The 19,257-nt window shown below is 43.4% G+C and overlaps 1 protein-coding gene across 10 annotated transcripts in view; it reads left to right on the top strand.

Annotated features, from left to right (window-relative positions):
* XYLB (xylulokinase) overlaps window positions 1–19,257 on the top strand; it is a 331,699-nt gene that overhangs the window by 91,847 nt on the left and 220,595 nt on the right. For all 10 annotated transcript variants that reach the window (XR_012233408.1, XM_073581548.1, XM_073581550.1 and 7 more), the window contains 5 exons: window positions 2,091–2,160; window positions 3,545–3,625; window positions 8,086–8,172; window positions 8,258–8,386; window positions 14,514–14,579. Coding sequence is in view for 9 of the 10 variants with exons in the window: in XM_073581548.1 (XP_073437649.1) it covers window positions 2,091–2,160; window positions 3,545–3,625; window positions 8,086–8,172; window positions 8,258–8,386; window positions 14,514–14,579 (433 nt within the window). In the remaining variant the exon portion in view is untranslated. The remainder of the gene's footprint in view (window positions 1–2,090; window positions 2,161–3,544; window positions 3,626–8,085; window positions 8,173–8,257; window positions 8,387–14,513; window positions 14,580–19,257) is intronic.

Raw genomic sequence — 19,257 nt, 5'->3', positions numbered from 1 at the left:
GAGACCCTCTTGTTTTCCTTCTATGGGTTGACACACGGGTTTTTGAATACTGTGTGTGCGTTTTTCACAGTAGGTTATGATAATATTATATAGGGGTGCTGCAGGGTTTTCAGGGCTACCGACGTGGAGCTTGGCCGCCATTTTGCCGGTGATTAGGGTGTCATCCTCCGCTGTCAGGTAGGGCGACTATTCGGGCTTTCTAGGGATAGGTTAGCCGCCTTTAAGATAATCTATTTTTTTGTATGGACCATGGTTCAACATACCCTGATCTGCCCTGATTGGTTGCACCTTGTGCAACACCATTTTTAGAAGTTTGTCATGAATAATCTACTTTTAGCCAATTAATCAAAGTTCATTTTAGGGGTCTATTTTTTGATTGTGGTTCCTAATAATATTGAGGCCCTGCTGGTCAATTTTTGTTGTTTTTTTGCACTTTTTTTTTTTAAAGTCTCGAATATCCCCTTTAGTATTGATGTGTGTGTGTGGGAGTTATGAACAATAGTCCTCGTTCTGTAGACACCGACGACCGTATATCATTATCTGAGTATGGTCCGCACTTCAGGACAGATTGCGAATCTGCTGACCCAAACTCATCGTCCTCCTAGGCATACTGTATATGAGGCTGAGGAGTATGGTCAGACCCGCAGTAAGTCCTGAAGTTGCGGCCCATATTTGGACTCTGATATATGAAGGTCTGAATTTGGCCTTAGATTCAGTCCTTCGTCATCAGATGTTTATGGCAGCTGACATCGCATGGCAGGTCGCTGCTCATGTTACTGTTTCAGGTTGCTATTTTTGTTACTTTTATATATTCGTGAACACACTGGCTTGTAGTTCCTATTCAGGTGTGGAATACAATGTCAAGCGTGGGAATCGCTGACTTCATTTACTGCTGTAATCACTAAGGCCGTGTGTAAAGATATTGCAGACAAGCCATCATTCATATTTGTCATGTAATTAATGAAAGCCAAAGGTTGTAAGCAAATAAACGTGCAGAAAATGGTGTTGGAAATGGCACAGACATGTGTACCAGATAAAGAAGAGAACATTCCCAGATATTTCATGTGCAGCATTTTCAGTTGCACTAGACAGACAAGCTGAATACTTTGTTAATAAGTCCCATACAATATATCTCAAATGGGTTCTTAGATTTTTTTTTTTTAAGATCTTTTATGTGACACATTAAAGGGAATCTGGTTTTTGCCACGTAATCTGAGGACAGCATGAGGCAGGGGTTAAAATACGGATTACAACGATGTGTCACTTATCAGGCTATGTGATGTTGTCTACTTACAATGAAGGTTTTATCAATGGGACATTATTACCATTGCCCCCTTCTGTGATAAGCAGCTGACTGTCAATCTCCAATGTACGCAGAAAACTGTGGTCGGACGGGAGCAGCTTTACCAGATCTGCTGCACTCTGCATCTAAGAACTCTGATTGTGTCACAACTGCGTCACCCAGTAATCTAAGTGATACATCACTGGACTCAGGGTCTCTTTTCCTACATCATGCTTCTCTCAAATAAGGTAGCAAAAACCTGCTGACAGATTTCCTTTAAGACTTGCATCTGAAACCATCTCATGTTAAATTAAAATGCGCCAAATGTATCAGTGTCAGTATTTTTTAATCAGTTTTTTGCTATTATCTGGCGATTCTTTTGAAATCTGCACTTTTAGCACAGATTGGACCAGATAGGTGCCATTCTCTGCTCACTGACGACACTTGCAGGTAAGGTGCACATCAAGACCCCACCCAATTAGCAGCGCTCACTTTTGTAAAATGTTGATGAATGCAGAGTAAACATTGATATTTTGGTGAGTTTTCGCACCAGTTTTTCGTACTTCTCTTTAAAAACTAATTGCAATTGGATCATAACTTCCCCCCCGATAATATCTATAATCTAAGAAATTGGGATGAATAAACCATTCCTTCCTGCAGACAGTCCTATGTACAGGAGTGATATCACAGTCTCTGCCTCTCCTCAGTGCGTCAATGATCTTTGTGCACAATATGGCGAGGTTCAGTGCGAGCAGTATAATAATCCATCTTCAGCAGTTGTCGGACTGATTTGTCTCTTTATTTGCAGAACACAAGGTGGTGTTCATGTCCATAGTGACAAGCTGACAGTAACGTCTCCGGTCGTAATGTGGCTTCTGGTAAGTCTTTATTATTGTTGTGGTTATATTTTCTGGTGAGCTGAGTAATAAACTTTAAGGCTGAGAACACGCTTGCATTTGGAGTCCCGCTTTTCTGTTCCATTTTAGGAACAAACGGCACCAGATGGACCCAATTGACTAAAATTGGGTCTGTTTACGTTTTAGAGGCTGCGATTTTACGAGAAAAAAAAATAGCAAAGTATGTTTGACTGAGGCTTTGACAAAAATGTGTGAATCCAGTCTAAAATATAAAAGGAAATAACATAAATAAAGGCAGCGAATCCGCAGTCCGAGCACCAGAAGATGAATGTTAGCAACTTGACCATTGATCCACTGTCCCTTAAAGGGAATCTGTCACCTCACTTTGGCGCAGTATTTAAATGACTTGGGTCCGGTCCGATGGGCGGTGTTTCAGGTCCTTTCCTCCACCCCTCCTTGGCCACTGTCCACAATATTTCAGGGAATTTCCATACTTGGCCTCCATATTACTTGTGTGCGCATTGCAATCTGGACTCGTGCACACGCAGTATGCTTTGCCCAACTGTGGGCAAAGCCGAAAAGCATTATTGCGCATGCGCCGGTGAACTATGTCCCGGAAGTATTTCACTGTGTTGCGGGACATAGTTCATTGGCGCATGCACACCAATGGTTTTTGGCCTCGCCCACAGCTGGGCAACGCATACTGCGCATGCGCGAGTCCAGATTGCAATGCGCATGCGCGTTATATGGAGGCCAATTATGGAAATTCCCTGAAATATTGCTGACAACGGCCAAGGAGGGGTGGAGGAAAGGACCCGAAACACCATCGGACCAGACCCAAGTAATTTAAATACTGCACCAAAATGAGGTGACAGATTCCCTTTAAATTAGAGAAATGAAGAAAACTCCTAAATATCTATTGAATAAATGTAAAAGTCTCTGCAACATTCAGTACATTTTAGCTGTCAATGTGCCCCTTTCAAGCAAAAAGGGTCAGAATTTAGTGCAGAGACACGGTACTGAATATCAGTCACTACTGGCCGTGACATCTAAGGGGGTTGATGCAGTAGTGTTGTGTCGCTGTGGCTTCATGTTGCCCCCTAATATATAACGCAGAAGTAATCACTGGGCTCAGCAGCACAATCGGGCTCTGAAGAATTAACTTTGAGAGGATATCTGAGTTGTGATTCAGTTTTTCTGTTCCCTCCTACAGATAGCTTGAAATACGAAGTGTGAACAGTACAACTTTTCTTGCAAAAATAGAAGTTATTATTTCCAGCCTAGGAGCGTCCAGCTGCAATTTATAATCAGCTGTAGTCACGCTTTAATCTGTTAATTCATGCACTGTACCTGTAAATCCACCTTGTCCTCTCTGATTACGTGGTCGTTCTGTCGCTCTACACAGGCTCTAGATTGCATCCTGGATAGAATGAAATCTTGTGGGTTCAACTTTTCCAAAGTCAAGGCTTTATCAGGAACTGGTCAGGTAAGGGACCGCATCAGTGTCCATTAGTAGCACAGGGACATTATTACTTGTGTATGAAACATGCCTCTATCAATGACAGATAGTCTATTTGTAGCACAGAGAACATCTAGTGCTGTGTTGTATTAAAGGGAACCTGTCCGGCGATCCATCCTGCCAAAATCACAGGCAGTATGAATCACCGCCTGGTTGCAACCATGCTCTGGCATTGCAGAGAAAATATACTTTGAAGATCCGGCCCGGGACCGTAGTAAGAGATGATTGACAGGTTAAAACTGCTCCAGCGTCTTAAAGTTAGATGGGTTCCTCTGGTGAACAGCAATGTTCAAGTCTGACCACAGATTCTAAATTGGATTAAGGTCTGGGCTTTGACTAGGCCATTCCAAGACATTTACATGTTTCCCCTTAAACCACTCAAGTGTTACTTTAGCAATTTACTTTGGGTCATTGTAATGTAAGGCGAACATCCGTCCACGTCTCAAATCACTGATAGGCTGAAACAAGTTTTGCTCAAGAATATCCTTTTATTTCGCACCATTCATCTTTCCCTCAACCATTTTCACTGTCACTCCTGCTGAAAAACAGCCCCACAGCATGATGCTGCCACCAGCATGTTTCACTGTGTGGATGGTGTTCTTGGGGTGATGAGATGTGTTGGTTTGGCACCAGACATAGTGTTTACCTTTTGGTGGATAAAAATTTCAATTCCCTCCATGCGTTTGGATAGTCTCCCACATGTCTTTTGGCAAACTCAAAATGAGCTTTATAATTTTTGTGTGTAAGGAAAGGCTTTTTTTCTGCCCACTGTTCCATGAAGGCCATCTGTATGGAGGGTACAGCTTATTGTGGTCATATGGACAGATAGTCCAGTCTCTGCTTGGGAACACTGCAGCTTCTTTAGGATTACATTTGGTCTCTATGCTGCCTCTGATTAATGCCTTCCTTGCCCGGGCTTAGTGTTTTGGTGGGCGGCCCTCTCTTGGCAGGTTTGTTGTGGTATCATGTTCTTTACATTTGATGATAATAGATTTGATGGTGCTCTGGGGGATCATCAGAGATCGGGATATTTTTATAACCCAACCCTAGCTTGTACTTCTCACCAACTTTGTCCCTGACTTGTTTGGAGATCTCCTTGGTCTTCATGGTGTTTGGATAGTGGAGCCTCTTCCACAATGGTGTTGCAACCTCTGTGGCCTTTCAGGAAAGGTGTGTGTATATACTGAGAGACCAAGTGACACTTAGATTGCACACAGGTGGACGTCCTGTCACTAAGCATGTGATTCATGAAGGTAGTTGTATGTGCCAGAATTTTTTAGGGGCTTCATAGCAAAAGAGGTGAATACACATGCCAATTTTTAGTTATTTGATCCCATAAATTTAATTTATTCCTGTATTTTTCTCATTTCACTTCACCCACTTAGACTATTTAACGCAGATGCGTCACGCCCAAATCGTATTACAAAAGTAATGTTACAAAATAGGTAAAAAGCCAGGGGGGGGGGGGGATACTTTTGCAAGCCGCTGTACATGAGTGCAGTTGTGAAGCCAGCCTGCGATTCATGCTTCTAGCAGTTTTGGCATCATTAATCACTTGGCAGGTTCTCGTTAAAGGGGTTGACTATGCTATCTTTATTTTAGCAAATATGTTGGGGAAATAATTCTGTGGCACTCATTTATATGCAAGTATTATAGATTCTCCTCCTGCACTGTGTCAGCCTCCATTATAGGGATAGTAGACATAAATACAGCTAATTTCTATCACCAAGGAATGTTTAGCTAAAATTGGTGACTTGTTTTTTTTTTTAATACTTGAGATATAGAAAATAATTTTATAGCAATAAGACAAGTTCAACATTTCACAGCATCATGAGACATGTAGGGGGTCACCCACCCTCTGACAATGCGCAATGTCTTTGTATGAGTACAGTATATGGTGTAACATGTTTTTTTTCTCAGCTTTATTATGAACTTTTATTGCATTCGATATATTAGCTGATTCCATCTCTGTATGTACCGTAACATAACAAATCACGGTCTGGAAATTGTATGTCATGGTCAGATTGACCCTCACCGTGCATTTTGGATGGACTTTTACATTATCTGGGCATTGGGCGACAAGTTAATTTATTATTATTATTTATTATTATAGCGCCATTTATTCCATGGCGCTTTACATGTGAGGAGGGGTATACATAATACATATAAGTACAGTAATCTTAAACAATACAAGTCACGACTGTTACAGGATGAGAAAGGACCCTTCCCTCGAGGGCTCACAATCTACAAGGGATGGGTGAGGATACAGTAGGCGAGGGTAGAGCTGGTCGTGCAGCGGTTTGGTGGATTGGTGGTTACTGCAGGTTGTAGGCTTGTCGGAAGAGGTAGGTCTTCAGGTTCTTTTTGAAGGTTTCCATGGTAGGCGAGAGTCTGATATGTTGTGGTAGAGCGTTCCAGAGTAGGGGGGATGTGTGGGAGAAGTCTTGTATGCGATTGTGGGAAGAGGAGATAAGAGAGGAGTACAGAAGGAGATCTTGTGAGGATCGGAGGTTTTGTGCAGGTAAGTACCGGGAGACGAGGTCACAGATGTATAGAGGACTCAGGTTGTGGATGGCTTTGTATGTCATGGTCAGGGTTTTGAACTGGAGTCTTTGGGTAATGGGAAGCCAGTGCAGGGATTGACAGAGGGGAGAGGCCGGGGAATAGCGAGGGGACAGGTGGATTAGTCGGGCAGCAGAGTTTAGAATAGATTGGAGGGGTGCGAGAGTGTTATAGGGGAGGCCACAGAGCAGGAGGTTGCAGTAGTCAAGGCGGGAGATGATGAGCGAAGGACTAGGGTTTTTGCAGATTCTTGGTTGAGGAATGTACGGATCTGTGAAATATTTTTGAGTTGAAGTCGGGGGAAGTGGAAAGGGCTTGGATATGTGGTTTGAAATAGAGATCAGTGTCAAGGATAACCCGGAGGCAGCAAGCTTGTGGGACTGGAGAGAGTGGGCAGCTGTTTACTTTAATGGATAGGTCCATGGGGGGGTCAAGTGAGATGGGGGAAAGATGATTAATTCTGTTTTGTCCATATTAAGTTTTAGAAATCTAGCGGAGAAGAAGGATGAAATAGCGGACAGACATTGAGGGATTCTGTTTAGTAGGGAGGTGATATCTGGTCCAGAGATGTAGATCTGTGTGTCATCAGCATAGAGGTGATACTGAAAGCCGTGAAATTCTATGAGCTGTCCGAGGCTGAAGGTGTAAATGGAGAAGAGCAGGGGCCCTAGAACTGAACCTTGCAGGACTCCGACGGATAGGGGGCGCGTTGAGGAGGTGGTGTGCGAATGGGAGACGCTGAATGTCCGGTCTGTTAGGTATGAGGCAATCCAAGATAGGGCCAAGTCTGTGATACCAAGAGATGATAGGGTCTGTAATAATAGGGAATGGTCCACTGTGTCAAAGGCAGAGGACAGGTCCAAGAGGGGGAGGACAGAGTAGTGTCGCTTGGCCTTGGCGGCTAGTAGGTCATTGGTGACCTTAGATAGGGTAGTTTCAGTGGAGTGGTGTGGTCGGAAGCCAGATTGTAATCGGTCAAGGAGGGAGCAAGAAGAGAGGTGGGAGGACAATTCAAGATGGATGTGTTGTTGCAGTAGTTTTGAGGCATAGGGGAGAAGTGATACAGGGCAATAGCTAGATACAGAGGATGGGTCAAGAGAGGGCTTTTTGAGGATAGGTGTGATTGAGGCATGTTTAAAGCTTGAGGGATAAACACCAGTTGTTAGTGATAGGTTGAAGAGGTGGGTTAGGGTTGGGATGAAGACTGTGGTGAGGTTTGGGATGAAGTGGGATGGGATCGGGTCAAGTGCACAGGTAGTGAGATGTGATCTCGAGAGTAGAGTGGAGAGTCGATCTTCTCTAATGGTGGAGAAGTTTGTTTTGGAGGAGGAGGGCAGGGCAGTTAGGAGGAGGGGCACTGGGGGTTGTTGACCTAAACTGTATCTGATGTTATCAATCTTCTCCTTGAAAAATGAGGCAAAGTCTTCAGCTGAGATGAGTGGGGAGGGAGGAGGTGCTGGGGGGCGGAGGAGAGAATTGAAGGTGTTGAATAACTGTTTAGGGTTGTGAGACACGGAGGATATGAGAGATGAGAAGTAGGTTTGTTTTGCTGCAGTGAGTGTGGCCTTGAAAGTAGTGAGGGACTGTTTGAACTCAATGAAGTCCTCATTGGAGTGGGATCTTTTCCATCTCCGCTCCGCAGCCCTGGAAGCCCTGGAATTTCCGACATATTGCAGAGTTTAAGGCAATTCGATGCTGCGGATGTATTTTAAATGATTAATGGATGGGGGACCATTATAAAACAATTCATCATCTGTACAGTATATTGTGGCCGATTATTCTTCAGCCCTTCACACCTCCTTTATTTAATCAGTTCTGGGTACATGGCTTTCGAAGGCGTTTCATCTTTTCTTTTCTTGTTGCAGCAACATGGCAGTGTGTATTGGAAAACCGGTTCCAGAGAGACATTAAATAATTTGCCCGCTGAGCACCCTTTGCACATTGCGCTGCAGGTAGGTCCCTGTACGGCACTGTGTCATTAATCATTGATTTTGGCTTAATTGGTTTAAAACAACAAAAAAACTTTTTATTTTCTAGACTTGTTTCTGTATCCAAGACTGCCCTATCTGGATGGACTCCAGTACAAGTGCTGAGTGCCACCGTCTAGAAAAATCTGTTGGAGGGTCACAAGCACTGGCTGATATCACTGGGTCTCGAGCGTATGAGGTTGGTGCTAAATAGTGAATTTATTAGTGTAATATGGGAATGTGATGGGGGCAACTGACTGTCAGACATTTGGGCTGTTGCAAAGGGTCCGGAAGGCCCATGGACCCCATAAGTGTAACCCCATCTGAAAATGGTCAGTGGAGCCGATGACTTTCCACAGCACTTGAAATTTTTTTTTAACATTCAGCCGGTTCGAGATGCCGCTCCTCTCGATTGAGACTATATGAACATTGCAGAATCACAACAGTGAGTTCATTGCATATTGTTAGGATTCTACAGTTTACAATCTCTCATTAGTTTATTGCATATCTAAAAAAAAAAACCCCCTTTAATTGTAAAAAAAAAAAAAAGCCTCATAAAAGTCAATATGGCCATGTGAGGGCTTGTTTTTTGCGGGACAAAACTTCCAATTTTTTTACCATGTTTGCGAAATGCTAAAACTGACCTGCCATTATGATTCTCCAGGTCATTACGAATTCATAGACACCAAACATGTCTAGGTTCTTTTTTATTTAAGCGGTAAAAGAAAATCCAAAGTTTGCTTAAAAAAAAAAAATAAAAAAATTGCGCAATTTTCCGATACCCGTAGCGTCTCCATTTTTCGTGATCTGGGGTTGGGTGAGGGTGTATTTGTTGCGTGCCGAGCTGACATTTTTAACGATACCATTTTGGTGCAGATACGATCTTTTGATTTTAATGCAATGACACTGCGACCAAAAAAACTCAGCTGGCGTGTCCCGGGAAAGATGTGGGCTCACTGCCAGAGTCCTCATCAAAGGGGGACACATGACATGTGCAGTACTAGTACGACGCGTGCCGTGAAGGGGTGCACAATAGATTAAATATGAGAAAATCCATAAGACAAAATTAAGGGAATGTAGACCTACCCTGCATTTTTCACTGCATGTGTTACTGAGTTCATTGGTCAGTAGTTCATCCTCGGGGAAAGGGCCAGCATCTTTGTGCTTATTTACATTTATTAAATTAACTCATTCTTTTTTTTATATTTACATTCCCAACCTATAGTATTGGTGGCAACAGTAATAGCTGTAAGCCACAAGCTGCACATTGTACTTGTACATAGAGCTACATATTTATATAAAACTGCATTTCTATGTATCTGTATTCTATAAGTCATATTTTTTAAAATTACTGAAAAACAACTTGAATATCAACCTTTTTTACTGCATATTTGTTACAAAAATAAACATAATAAATCTGCTATTAACAAACATATTTGGTATTCCTGTAATTGTAAGGACAATGCAGTTAAAACATTGTTTTTTTACAGTGATTGGTAAATGGTATAAAAAAGCACGATTTTTTTTTTCTTCATTAAACCTATAAAAATTTAACACCTGAGATTGCTGCTTTTTATCTGTATATTTTTTGCAGATGTCTGCACCAAACTAATCAATAACGATCTTCTCCAACTATTGTGTTTTCACTGTTTTTTTTTCATGCATTTTCATATTCTTTGCTCCCCATACAAGCCAGTAGAGAAAAAATGCATGAAAACCATAGACTTCTTAGACAAAACAGTGAGTATGACTTTTCCAAATCCACTTTACTTGCACAGCTAGGCCACTTCCACACACAGCGAAAATGCTGCAGCGTCTTTTTTTTTTTTTTTTTTTTAACCTGTTCAAGTCGTGATTTCGTGAAAACTCCTGTCCACTGTGCAGCTCAAGACACTGTGGAAATGTGCAGTTTTGTGTTTATTCTCTATAGGCCTGAAAAAAAAAACACATTTTAAAAACTCATGTAATAAGCAGCATGTAAAAAAAGAGTTTTCATAAAAACTCAGTTGCTTTTTAAGTGCAGAATCAAAGTTTTTCTGTATTATATAAACACATTAAAACAGTTCTTCAAAAATGCATCAAATAAGGGCAAAAAAGCATAAAAAATGCGAAAAAATGCAATAACCAGAGATGATTGTTCTTGAGTAGTTTGATGTGGACACCTGCAGATAAAAAGCAGCAGAAAAAATTACAGCTCGTATAATAAAGTAGTAAGGCTAGTTTCACACTAGCGTTTTTGAGCGCAGCGACGGCCTGCGCACGGCCGCCGCTAAGCCCCGCCCCCTGCCGCGGCTCCGCGGGTAGCTCCGCCTACCGGCGCATGACGCTGCATTCGCCCTGCGTCCCCTATCTTTATCACTGGGGGCGCAGGCCGTGCGCAGTATGCGTTTGGCGGCGCATGCGCATTTTTGACGGTGCGCCGGCGCAACCAAACTGCAGCAGGTTGCGTTTGGCGCAGGTCGGCGCACCGTCAAAAGGACGCATGCGCCACCAAACGCATATTGCGCACGGCCTGCGCCCCCAGTGATAAAGATAGGGGACGCAGGGCGCATGCAGCGTCATGCGCCGGTAGGCGGAGCTACTGGCTGAGGCGCAGCAGGGGGCGGGGCTTAGTGGCGGCCGTGCGCAGGCCGTCGCTGCGCTCAAAAACGCTAGTGTGAAACTAGCCTAAGAACTCGTATATTAAAGCTTACATAGTATTGAAAAGTTCTTTCTGCTACAGCTATGAATGAAGGAAAAATAAATCCTTAGGTCCCAGCATCCTGGGAAAACAGACCCAGATTTAGGTTTTGGTCCTGCTGCCGTGGGTGGTCTGCTGAATGTCCCTCACTGCCACCATGACAATGCTGACATCTCCTCCTGCCATGGCAGAAAGAAATAGCAAAGGGGTGTGCTTCCAAGGGGCACATAAAAACCCATACAGTCTGTCCCTCTCTCTTCTGTAAAAGTTGGAAGTTATGCTATAGGCCAGATCATCTCCCCACCTCAGGAGAAAGTCAGGGGGCCTCCATGCACATTAGACTGTCAGCCAATACCAGCAGGTTCAAACCAACTTCAGTCTAATGTGAATGGAGACCTTAACAATAACACATACATAGCCATCAGTAAGAATTGTTTTATTGCATAAAATGAAATTATTCTAAAGAGACTGAACAGGTAAAATACTTTTAGGAGAAGTGTTACTGCCAGGAATGGATAATGAATTTAATAGCGTTTTTTCCGTGCGGATTTTATCTGTGTTCCTAGCATGATACAGGCGGGATTTATGTGTTTCTTCTATATGTACAGAATGCCACCTAGTGGTCATACTAAGGTAATTACTAGGTCCTTTGTGCTCATTTGGATGAGAGCATAAATCTATCACACTTAACATTGTTCCTATCTGAGCATGGGGAGATGAGCATATATCTATCTATCTATAGTTGGGTCCATATATATTTGGACAGAGACAACATTTTTCTAATTTTTGTTCTAGATATTACCACAATGAATTTTAAACAAAACAATTCAGATGCAGTTGAAGTTCAGACTTTCAGCTTTTATTTGAGGGTATCCACATTAGAATTGGATGAAGGGTTTAGGAGTTTCCGCTCCTTAACATGTGCCACCCTGTTTTTAATGGAATCAAAAGTAATTAGACGGATTAAATAATTGTAAATAAAATGTTCATTTCTAGTACTTGGTTGAAAACCCTTTGTTGGCAATGACTGCCTGAAGTCCTGAATTCATGGACATCACCAGACGCTGTGTTTCCTCCTTTTTGATGCTCTGCCAGGCCTTCACTGCGGTGGTTTTCAGTTGCTGTTTGTTTGTGGGCCTTTCTGTCTGAAATTTAGTCTTTAACAAGTGAAATGCATGCTCAATTGGGTTGGGATCAGGTGACTGACTTGGCCATTCAAGAATATTCCACTTCTTTGCTTTAATAAACTCCTAGGTTGCTTTGGCTTTATGTTTTGGGTCCAATTACTTTTGGTCCCTTTAAAAACAGGGTGGCACATGTTAAGGAGCTGAAATTCCTAAACCCTTCATCTAATTCTAATGTGGATACCCTCAAATGAAAGCTGAAAGTCTGAACTTCAACTGCATCTGAATTTTTTTGTTTAAAATTCATTGTGGTAATGTCTAGAACCAAAATTAGAAAAATGTTGTCTGTGTCCAAATATATATGGACCTAACTCTATCTATCTATCTATCTATCTATCTATCTATCTATCTCATATATCTCTATATCTATCTATCTATCTATCTATCTATCTATCTATCTATCTATCTATCTCTCTCTATCTCATATCTATCTATCTCATATCTCTCTATATCTATCTATCTATCTCATATCTATCTGTCTATCTTTCTATCTATAGACGTTTTGTGGCACAGAAGTCCATGAAACTCGGTCCAGGTACGAGTCACAATTTACAGACTGTCCGCAGGTCTCCCAACCTGAACTCATCAGCTCCTTGTACGTCAATAGTTCCAAAACTTTTCCTTCTTGGTGTTATAATTTCAGTGTTGAGGTGTATGTATGTATGTATGTATGTATATATATAAAAGTGTATGTGTGTGTGTGTGTGTCACCAACCAATCACGAAGCATCTTTCATTTTACCAGAGCTGTTCAAAAGAAGCTGAGCTGTGATTGGTTGCTATGAGCAACAGTTTTCCTTGCAACCAATCACTAAGCATCTCTCATTTCACCAGAGCTGGTTAAAAGTAGCTGAGCTGTGATTTGGTTGCTATGCGCAAGTTTTCCCACTTGACAACACCTCAGCAGACACTGACATGGTGAGAGAAATCTAGAATCCCCGGGAACATAAGCTCCCAGCCATTGTCTGCCCCCCTGAAAGGAGCAGTGAGTGCATGACAGAAATGAATCACCCCCTCCCTGCCCATATCCCCATCACACATCCTCCATCCCGTAGGCACATCTTCCCTCTTAAAGGGATCATTGGTATGGAAGTCAGAGCAAATCCGTCCAGGGCTTTGATTTTGACCCCAGGCTTCTCTTAATGGGATGCCTGCTATGGAAGTTAGGACCGTTCCACTCAGCTCTGTGGTTCTGACCCTAGGGTCTCTTAAAGGGATCATTGGTATGGAAGTTAGGTCAAATCCACTCTGTGCTTTGGTACTGACCCCAGGCCTTTCTTAAAGGGATCTCCGGTATGGAAGTCAGGGCAAATCCATCCAGCGCTTTGTTTCTGACCCCAGGCTCTTTTAAAGGGATCCCCGGTATGGAAGTTAGGGCAAATCCCTCAATGCTCTGATTCTGACCCCAGGGTTCTAATAAAGGGATCATTGGTATGCAAGTCATGGCAAATCCACTCAGCGCTCTGGTTCTGATCCCAGTCTCTCTTAAAGGGGTCATTGGTATGGAAGTGAGGTCAAATCCACTCTGCGTTTTGGTACTGACCCCAGACCTCTCTTAAAGGGATCTCCAGTATGGAAGTTAGGCTAAATCCCTCAGCTGTCTGATTCTCACCCCAGGCTTCTATTAAAGGGATCATTGGCATGGAAGTGAGGTCAAATCCACTCAGCGCTCTTGTTCTGACCCCAGGCCTCTCTTAAAGGGGTCCCCGGTATGGAAGTTAGGCTCGTTCCACTCAGCGCTCTGGTTCTGACCACAGGCTGACGGGATGATGTGGGATATTAGGGGTAGTAGTCCGGTAGCTCTGGCTGACGGAATGATGTGGGATATTAGTGATAGTAGTCCGGTAGCTCTGGCTGATGGGATGATGTGGGATATTAGGGGGAGTAGTCCGGTGTCTCTGGCTGATTGGATGATGTGGAATATTAGGGGTAGTAGTCCGGTGGCTTTGGCTGACGGGATGATGTGGGATATTAAAGGGAGTAGTCCGGTGGCTCTGGCTGATGGGATGATATGGGATATTAGGGGGAGTAGTCCGGTGGCTCTGGCTGACGGGATGATGTGGGATCTTAAAGGGAGTAGTCCGGTGGCTCTGGCTGATGGGATGATATGGGATATTAGGGGGAGTAGTCCGGTGGCTCTGACTGACGGGATGATGTGGGATATTAGGGGTAGTAGTCCGGTGGCTCTGGCTGATGGGACAATGTGGACTATTATGGGTAGTAGTCAAGTGGCTCTGGCTGACGGGATGATGTGGGATATTATAGTGAATGTGGCTATGCAGAGTGGGTGTGGCTTTACACTCAGCTATATAGATAGATAGATAGATAGATAGATAGATAGATAGATACATATATATATATATATAATCATTATAATTTGTTATAACTACCCATAGTTAGTTACTATGCATATATATAATAAATATATTTTAAGACTTTTTGACTTTTTATTTATTTTGTCAGCGTTTTACCGGAAATCAAATTGCAAAGATTTATAAAGAGAAACCAGAAGAATATTCTCGGTGTGAGGTGAGTGAACTGAACGTTTGCCCAAGTGTAAGCTGGAAAACCCGAATAACATTTTTTCATAATGTTGCATATACACAGTGTGCACAAGTATTAGTGGGTATTTTGACCATATCATTATTATTATGGTGATTTTCCACTTACAAGCTGTATAACATTGACTGCTTATTGGATGAAGCAAAAATCCAAAAGGAGAAAAAATAGGACCAAAGAGCAATAAATACCGTATATACTCGTGTATAAGCCGAGATTTTCAGCCCATTTTTTTGGGCTGAAAGTCCCCCTCTTCGCTTATACGCGAGTCATATACCGGGGGGTCGGTGGGGGAGGGATAGCGGTGGTGTCCGATCATACGTTACCCCCTCCTGGCGCGGTGTCCGCAGCCCTGCCGCTTCTCCCAGTCTCAGGCTCCTTCCTGCAGCGGTCACGTGGTACTGCTCATTAAAGTCATGAATATGCGCATATTTATGACTTTAATGAGCGGTACTACGTGACCACTGCAGGAAGGAACCTGAGACCTGGGAGAAGGGGCTGCACAGAGACCGCGCCAGGAGGGGGTAAGTATATGTTATATTTACCGAGCCACGGTCCATCGCTGCTCTGCTGTCTTCCGTCCTCTGTCTATGATGTTCAGGTCAGAGGACGCGGTGACATACTTAGTGCGCGTCGCACCTTCTGCCTGTGCGTCACTGACTGAGGGACCCGGCAGACACGGGTGCGCAGCAATGGACGGAGGATCTGTAAGTATCGCCAGTGCCGGGGTCCTGAGCCAGCGGTGACCCCGGCACCTGGCCCCCCACGACGGAAAGGTGAGTATTTCTTTTTTTCTTTTTCTATTTGTGGTGGCAGCTGCAGCATATGGGGGTATACTATGGAGCACCTTATGGGGGTAGCATATGGGGGGTATACTATGGATCATCTTATGGGGGCAGCATATGGGGGGTATACTATGGAGCACCTTATGGGGCAGCATATGAGGTGTATACTATGGAGCACCTTATGGGGAAGCATATGGGGGGATTCTATGGAGCACCTTATGGGGCAGCATATCAGGGGGGTATACTATGGAGCACCTTATGGGGCAGCATATGGGGGTATACTACGGAGCACCTTATGGGGCAGCATATGGGGGATTCTATGGAGCATTTTATGGAGCAGCATATTTGGGGGTATACTATGGAGCACCTTATGGGGCAGCATATGGGGGGTATACTATGGAGCACCTTATGGGACAGCATATGGGGGCATAAACTATGGGTCATCTTATGGGGCAGCATATGGGGGCATAATCTATGGAGCATCTTATGGGGCCATAACCTTTATGGAGCAGCATATGAGGCATATTATTCTATGGAGCATCTTATGGGGCCTTATTAACCTTTGTGCAGCATTATATGGGGTGTATTTTGTATGGAGCATCTTGTGGGGCCATAACCATTTATAAGGCATCTTATGGGGCATATTTTTTGGAGCATCGTATGGGGCCATAACCTTTATGGAGCAGCATATGGGGCATATTATTCTATGGAGCATCTTATGGGGCCATAACCTTTATGGAGCAGCATATGGGGCATATTATTCTATGGAGCATCTTATGGGGCCATAACCTTTATGGAGCAGCATATGGGGCATATTATTCTATGGAGCATCTTATGGGGCCATTATTATCCTTTGTGCAGCATTATACGGGGTGTGTTTTGTATGGAACATCTTATGGGGCCCATCATGAACTGTATGAAGCATTATATGGGGCTCCTGATTCATATGGATATTCAAAAACATTTAACCTACTGATGTCTCAATTAATTTTACTTTTTTTGGTATCTTTTTTTATTTTTGAAATCTACCAGTAACTGCTGCATTTTCCACCCTAGACTTATATGCGACTCAACAAGTTTTCACAGTTTTTTGTGGCAAAGTTAGGGGGGTCGGCTTATACACGAGTATATACGGTAAAATAATAAATTTTATTGTTTACAAAAATTGAATAAAATAAGTAATATATAACAATATGAAAAAGGGAATCAGCGACCTCTAGATGCCACATTCAGACTAGGTCTGGTATATGAAAGGCAAGTTAGTAGGTTAAATCCATATACAACATATACCCAAAAAATATACAATTGGCCATAAGAGAACAGCAATATAAGTAAACAAACAATAGCCGCCAGATAAGAAAATTATGAGTAGTTAAATAAGCAAATATCTCTCAATTATTAAGTATAAAGTGCAATGTAAGTGGTCCAAAATACGGATCTACAAAAAATAGTGCATAAGAGAAAATATAGCCTGACGGCGAAAGTAGCCCTCAGTAATACCGGCCATAAGAATACATAGAGGAGGTATATGGAGGTAAGTAAAGAGATGTATGCATATAGTGCCAAAGACCAACCTTGCTGAAATGTGGGCAGGAGGACCTCAATCCGCATTTCGCTTCTTTGCTTCTTCGGGGGGTGAAGCAGATCAGGTGATGTGTATTTGTGTAATGAGGGAGGATGTGGTAAACCTTTATCAAGGTGTGCAGAATTATTAGGTATTTTGTTTTCCTCATGCAAATGCTCCAAAAAAAAAGAGAAAAAATCTGACTCTGAAAAGTCACAAATTGTTACAAGTCATACAGAGGGATGTAAGGAAGGAGATGTACGGCTGATTAGACAGACATCAGGTGATGAAGGCGGATTCACCGCCAAAAATCTTTGTGAGGGCATAATGACCAAGTAAAGAAGTTTCTTTTCTATCTAAAATAAGTGTCTGTCTTGGTCTGAGTGCCCTAATCAGCCGTACTTCTCCTTCCTTGCATTTTACATCCTTCTGGGTGAGCGGCTTGGTGCAGCATGGACCCAGCAGACTTTCAACCATCCTGCAATACCTGAAAGACGGAGGACGTGTGGTGGCGTCAGCATCACGTGACACTCCACGTGACCGGCTAACCTCTGAACCCGGAAGTCAGGACGGCGAATGGTACACAATAAGCACCACAGGCTCTGAAAACGTGGTTCTGCCGGCAGCATAACCATGGCAGGTTAGTGTACTTTGTTCTTAACCTCCTCCACGTGACTATCCGGTATCACACCAGGAGCGCCCCCTCATCTCTCCTACTTTGTTTCTAATACAAAGGGATGTGGCACTCTTGAAATTGATAAGATATTGGGGCGCAATCACAGAATCATCAAAGGTTTTGTTGCAAATACTCAGCAGGGTTGTAAAAAAAACGTTGAGAAAAACAGGCCCACAGTAACTGTCAAATATTTGAGACGAATCAAACATGAAGCAACCAGGAAGTGATTACGATTCAGTGCTGTCATATTCTAGAACTGCAACCTCCCGGTTGTGCCCCGAAGTACAAGGTGTTCAGTGCTCAGAGTCATGGCCGAGGTGAGGAGGCTGAAACCAACCACCACTGAACAAGACACAGAAGGTGAAACATCAAAACTGGGTCAAGATTTTTCTGAAGACAGATTTTTCAAAAGTTTTATGGACTGATGAGATGAGGATGACTCTTGCTGGACCAGGTGAATGGGCTTGTGGCTGGATCAGTAATGAGCACAAGCGTCCATTATGATTTAAAAGCCAACATGATGGAGATATGATACTGCTATGGGCTGGTATTTTTAAAGATTAGCTAGTTGGACCTCTTTGAGTTGAAGATGGACTCAAAATCCATTCCCATACTTATTTCTTGTTTTTAGAAGACCCTTTCTTCAAGCAGTGATACAGTAAAAATTCTGCAGCTTTCAAGAAAACCATGATTTTTATGCAGGACTATGCTCCATCGCAGGCAATGAAGTCTCCACTGCTTAGCTTCCAGTAAAGGCCTTAAAGGGAATCTGTCACCCCATTTTTCGAGTATCGGCTGCCAGCACCAACATCAGGGGCTTATCTACAGCATTCTGTAATGCTGTAGATAAGCCCCTGATGTAACGTGAAAGATAAGAATAATGAGTTAGATTATACTCATTGGAGAGCGGTCTGGTCTTGGTCCGATGGGTGTTGCGTTCCGGTGCGTCCCATCTTCTAACGGTGATGTCTTCTTCTTTGCTGCCTGTCGTGGCTCCTGCGCAGGCGCACTGCTCTGCCTTGTTGAGGGCAGAGTAGAATACTGCAGTGCGCAGGCGCCGGACCTCTCCCAGGGCCTGCGCACTGCAGTACTCTGCTCTGCCCTCAACAGGGCAGATAAAGTACGTCTGCGCAGGAGCCACGACGGAAAGCAAAGAAGAGGATGTCACCGTTAGAAGATGGGAGGTGCCGGACCGGACCGCAACACTCATCGGACCAAAACTGGACCCGGACCACCCATGAGTGAGTATAATATAACTCATTTTTCTTATCTTTCAGGTTACATCAGGGGCTTATCTACAGCATTACAGAATGCTGTAGTTAAGCCACTGATGGCGGTGCCGGCAGCTGATACTCAAAAAATGGGGTGACAGTTTCTCTTTAAAGGGAACCTGACATATAAAAAAAAACTAATAACCTGGAGCTATTTGGTTAATCTGCAGGCTAATAGCGTTCTGAACCTTTCCAGCGCTCGCACTAAGAGGCCTGCTGCTGGCTGTCAGTCAGTGCTGGACGCGCGGTTACAGCCGCGCTCACTGTATAATGAGCAGTGACTGAAACCTTGCCGAGCACCCCCTATCATTGAAAGCCAAACTGCTGCAACTCTATTGTTGGGTGACCCAGG

Source organism: Dendrobates tinctorius, unplaced genomic scaffold (assembly GCF_039654945.1).
Source record: "Dendrobates tinctorius isolate UK_male_01 unplaced genomic scaffold, ASM3965494v1 ptg000070l, whole genome shotgun sequence".
Classification (NCBI taxonomy): domain Eukaryota; kingdom Metazoa; phylum Chordata; class Amphibia; order Anura; family Dendrobatidae; genus Dendrobates; species Dendrobates tinctorius.
The sequence above is the reverse complement of the archived record's forward strand: the minus strand, read 5'-3'. Positions and strand labels throughout refer to the sequence as shown.